This window comes from Pyxicephalus adspersus, chromosome 2 (genome assembly GCF_032062135.1).
Source record: "Pyxicephalus adspersus chromosome 2, UCB_Pads_2.0, whole genome shotgun sequence".
Lineage (NCBI taxonomy): Eukaryota > Metazoa > Chordata > Amphibia > Anura > Pyxicephalidae > Pyxicephalus > Pyxicephalus adspersus.
The window spans coordinates 107,969,052-107,972,689 of NC_092859.1; the positions used below are offsets into that span (position 1 = coordinate 107,969,052).

The 3,638-nt window shown below is 37.1% G+C and overlaps 1 protein-coding gene across 1 annotated transcript in view; it reads left to right on the forward strand.

Moving 5' to 3' along the window:
* Nucleotides 1-3,638, forward strand: part of SEPHS1 (selenophosphate synthetase 1) — a 37,096-nt gene that overhangs the window by 32,455 nt on the left and 1,003 nt on the right. Inside the window, exons 8-9 of the mRNA XM_072399052.1 lie at nt 1,439-1,651; nt 3,216-3,638. The exon at nt 3,216-3,638 is cut by the window's right edge and continues 1,003 nt beyond it. Of these exons, the coding sequence (XP_072255153.1) occupies nt 1,439-1,651; nt 3,216-3,430 (428 nt within the window). The 3' untranslated portion in view covers nt 3,431-3,638. The remainder of the gene's footprint in view (nt 1-1,438; nt 1,652-3,215) is intronic.

Sequence of the window (3,638 nt, forward strand, 5' to 3'; positions counted from 1 at the left end):
GGCAAGATGTCATTTGGATGCCTTGCGGTCTCCAGCAAACAGTCAGGAACAATCAAGGTCAAAGACAAAATGATGAAATGATACATTCAGGAAGTGATTTATACGTGATCAAAAGGTCAGATTAAGGTCAGGGATATGGTGGGCAAAATGTAAATCGGGGCACTGGGCAATGATGCTTGGTGCACTCCGGGTCATGCGGCAGGAGAGCAGCTGCAGTAGATGCAATTCTTATCTCCCAATAAACATGAGGTGTAGGTAACTAGATGTTTTCAGTAAGTGATGTCTGCAAAAGTAGTGCAGAGGTCCTTCTACTATTTGCATGTTAATGCTTGGTGATCTGTAAGGTAGACTTTTCACCCAATTTTTCTGTTTTGACATTTATGAAGTAAACTAACCTGTTTGACCCTAAAATTGTGTTGTTATCTTAATTTCTATATATTTAGGAAAATGTTGCATTTTGTTTTGTCAGAAAATCTAATACCTCGGCTAACGAGTGGCCCTCCTAACAATTTTTTTTTTTTTTTTTTTTACTGTTTAAGAGACTGCTAAAAAGAAAAAAAAAGCAGGAACAGCTTGTGTGCAGGACCTCTAGAGGCTGGGTAAAGGGGAGAGGGTCAGTTTGCATGACTTGCAGAAGGAATCTTTTGCTAAACATAGACCTTTTCACCTAATTTTTGTGTATTGACATTTGTGAATTAACCAACCTGTTTTAACATTGGAATTGTGTTATTTCATCCTAATTTCTATATATTTAGGAAAAATTTGCATTTTGTTGTGTCAGGAAAATATTTTATTCCATAATGCATGTTTTTGCTTGGGTTTTCTTTTTTTTCCCCAGATGTTTTTAAATGATGAATTATATATTACTTTTTTATTTTTAAGTACACTGAGCAGCCCATGTGCAGGATCCCTGGATATGTCTGGTGCCTGGCATACCCCAGGATCCTGGAACTGAATGAACTCTGGCACATGTGTCATCCCAACCTGTCCAATCAAGGTGCCTGAGAGAAGTGGAAGAAGATAGCCTCTCTAAATGCTACTTTAAAGCTTGGAGTTGCTGCTTTTAGGTGCTGCTAAGCAGCTAATCGAAATAAAATACACACAACACCTGCCACTCAGCACCATGGGGCATTCCTACTGTTTTTTGGTTTCTAAGTATGATTTAAATACTTAATTTTGTTTTATCTGTTTATCAGCTGATAAATGTTATAACTTGATATTTTATTCAGTTCAGAACTCCAGACATCAAAAAATTGTCAGATTTGATAAAACCAGACTGATGATATAAGTTGTGGCTACAGTTAGAGCAAGTTAACCTATACACTATCTGCTGTCCTTTAGTTTTACTTTTCTCATCTTGCATAGATGCATACAATTGTTGTTTTTTATGTCAGGACATGAGGTAATCGGAAAGTCTATTTTCTCTATCTTTTTACAGCTGCCGGTCTCATGCACACATTTAATGCACATGCCGCAACGGACATTACAGGGTTTGGCATTTTAGGACATGCCCAAAACTTGGCTAAACAGCAACGAAATGAAGTTTCCTTTGTAATTCACAATCTGCCTGTATTAGCTAAGATGGCTGCTGTCAGCAAAGCATGTGGGAATATGTTTGGTCTCATGCATGGCTCTTGTCCAGAAACCTCAGGTAAGTAGTAACACTTCTGGAATTCAGTCTTCTTCATTTACGAACAGTGATGTGCCATATTTTTCTATAAATGGTAAGCTTTATTTTAAAGTGAATCTATGGATATTGAAATATTTTCTCACTCCAAGTGTCAGATGACATTTAAAACAAATCAATACTAACTTCTGTAGCCTCAGGCATTGTAGAGCAGTTCAGGTAACAGCAAAAGCACTGCTTTTTAAAGCTGAATTCTTGGGACATGACAAAACTACCCTTGCAGTGAGGGCTCGCCCACACTGCAAGTGTTATAGATACATTTTCATATAGGGGAACAATAAAAAGCACTTTTTATTTATCTTATTCCTGATCCCTGTTCTCTTTGACAGTCTGGGTTGGGGGCAGGATTTTACTTATAATGTAGGACTCATGAACCATAGTGCCTGCAACTGATGGAATGTGGAAAGAAAGTAACTTCAGGGGATTGGGCATATGAGAGGAGGAAACCTGCATGAGCTAAGGATAGGATAAGTAAAACGTGTTCCCATGAACAACAAAAATAACATTTGAACAGGTGATTCTGCACTGCAAGAGTAGTTTTAACATTTCTGTTGAGTTCAGCTTGAAGAATAAGTAAATAGTTTAATGTTCATAGGTTCACTTTATTGGAAAATGCAATTATGTGTCATGTTCTTGAGAAGCTCATAGATAGATACATAGATAAGATAGTAAAGAATAAATAATGTTTATGTAGGACAATAAAGATTCAGCTTTATACTGAAAAGAGTCATCATCAAAAATACCTGATTGGCTTACAATGCCACTTCCTCTCCCAGTCTGATTATTTGTTTGGGTTTTATTTTAAGTTAATACATGGACACAATAAAAGAGGAACTAAACTCAAACCTCACCCAAAACAAAAAAATACACTTACCTTCAATCCCACAGAGCAGTCGATCGGTCTGCAGGTCTCTTCCATCAGGTCCCGTGTCGTCCCGGCATACATCTTCTGGCCGGCCTGCTGGGGCGTCGCCATCTTCTCTTTTTACGGGTTCTTCTTTCTAGGTCACCACAAGATTGGGTGACGTAGATGGGGAAAAAACTTGGCGATCTTACTGTGCATGAGTGAGATCAGCAATTTTTTGCTCTCCCATTCTTTTTCGCCTAGGCGATTGAGGATTAGGGGGGGGGTGCTGCACCTAACAAACAAACAAACAATGTTTACCTTTACATAAAAGGGTTGTCTACACTTTTATGTAAAGTAAAAATTCTGAGTTTAGGTACGCTTTACGTATATTTAATACACAATGCTGTGTATTATGTTGGCACCTTATAAATACATTTATATAATAATAAAGTATGTATACTAGCTCTAAATCAGTGATGCATTTAGAATTACTGTCTCACACTGTTCTGTTCATACATAAGGCTCTCCACTTCAGTGGATTAAATATTAAAAGTTTTCTTAAAGCCATAACCATGTCATTTTATATATTCGTACATTGCATTAAACAAGTTCCCTTTTTAAAAGTATCTTTCAGCTATGTGATCACTTGTTTTTAACCCATGTTTATGTGCTCTCTTACAGGAGGTCTTCTAATTTGTTTGCCACGAGAGCAGGCTGCACGCTTCTGTGCTGAGATAAAATCTCCCAAGTATGGAGAAGGTCACCAAGCGTGGATTATTGGCATTGTAGAAAAGGGCAATCGTACTGCCAGAATCATAGACAAACCACGAATCATTGAAGTTGCTCCTCAAATGGCTACTCAAAATGTTAACCCAACTCCTGGTGCCACCTCTTAATTAAGGCTTACCTAGCTTTTTTTGTTTTGTTTTTAAATAGACCCTATTCTTTACCATCATACAATTTAAATAATTGTAAAAAAAAGTATATATATATAAATATATATCGTTGTGTCTGCCCATTTCTTGGCCTTGGGTCTAGTATAGGAATGGGTATGATTTAAGAAGTAAAAATTCATTGCCTTTCTCTTTTTTTTTTTTTTTTTTT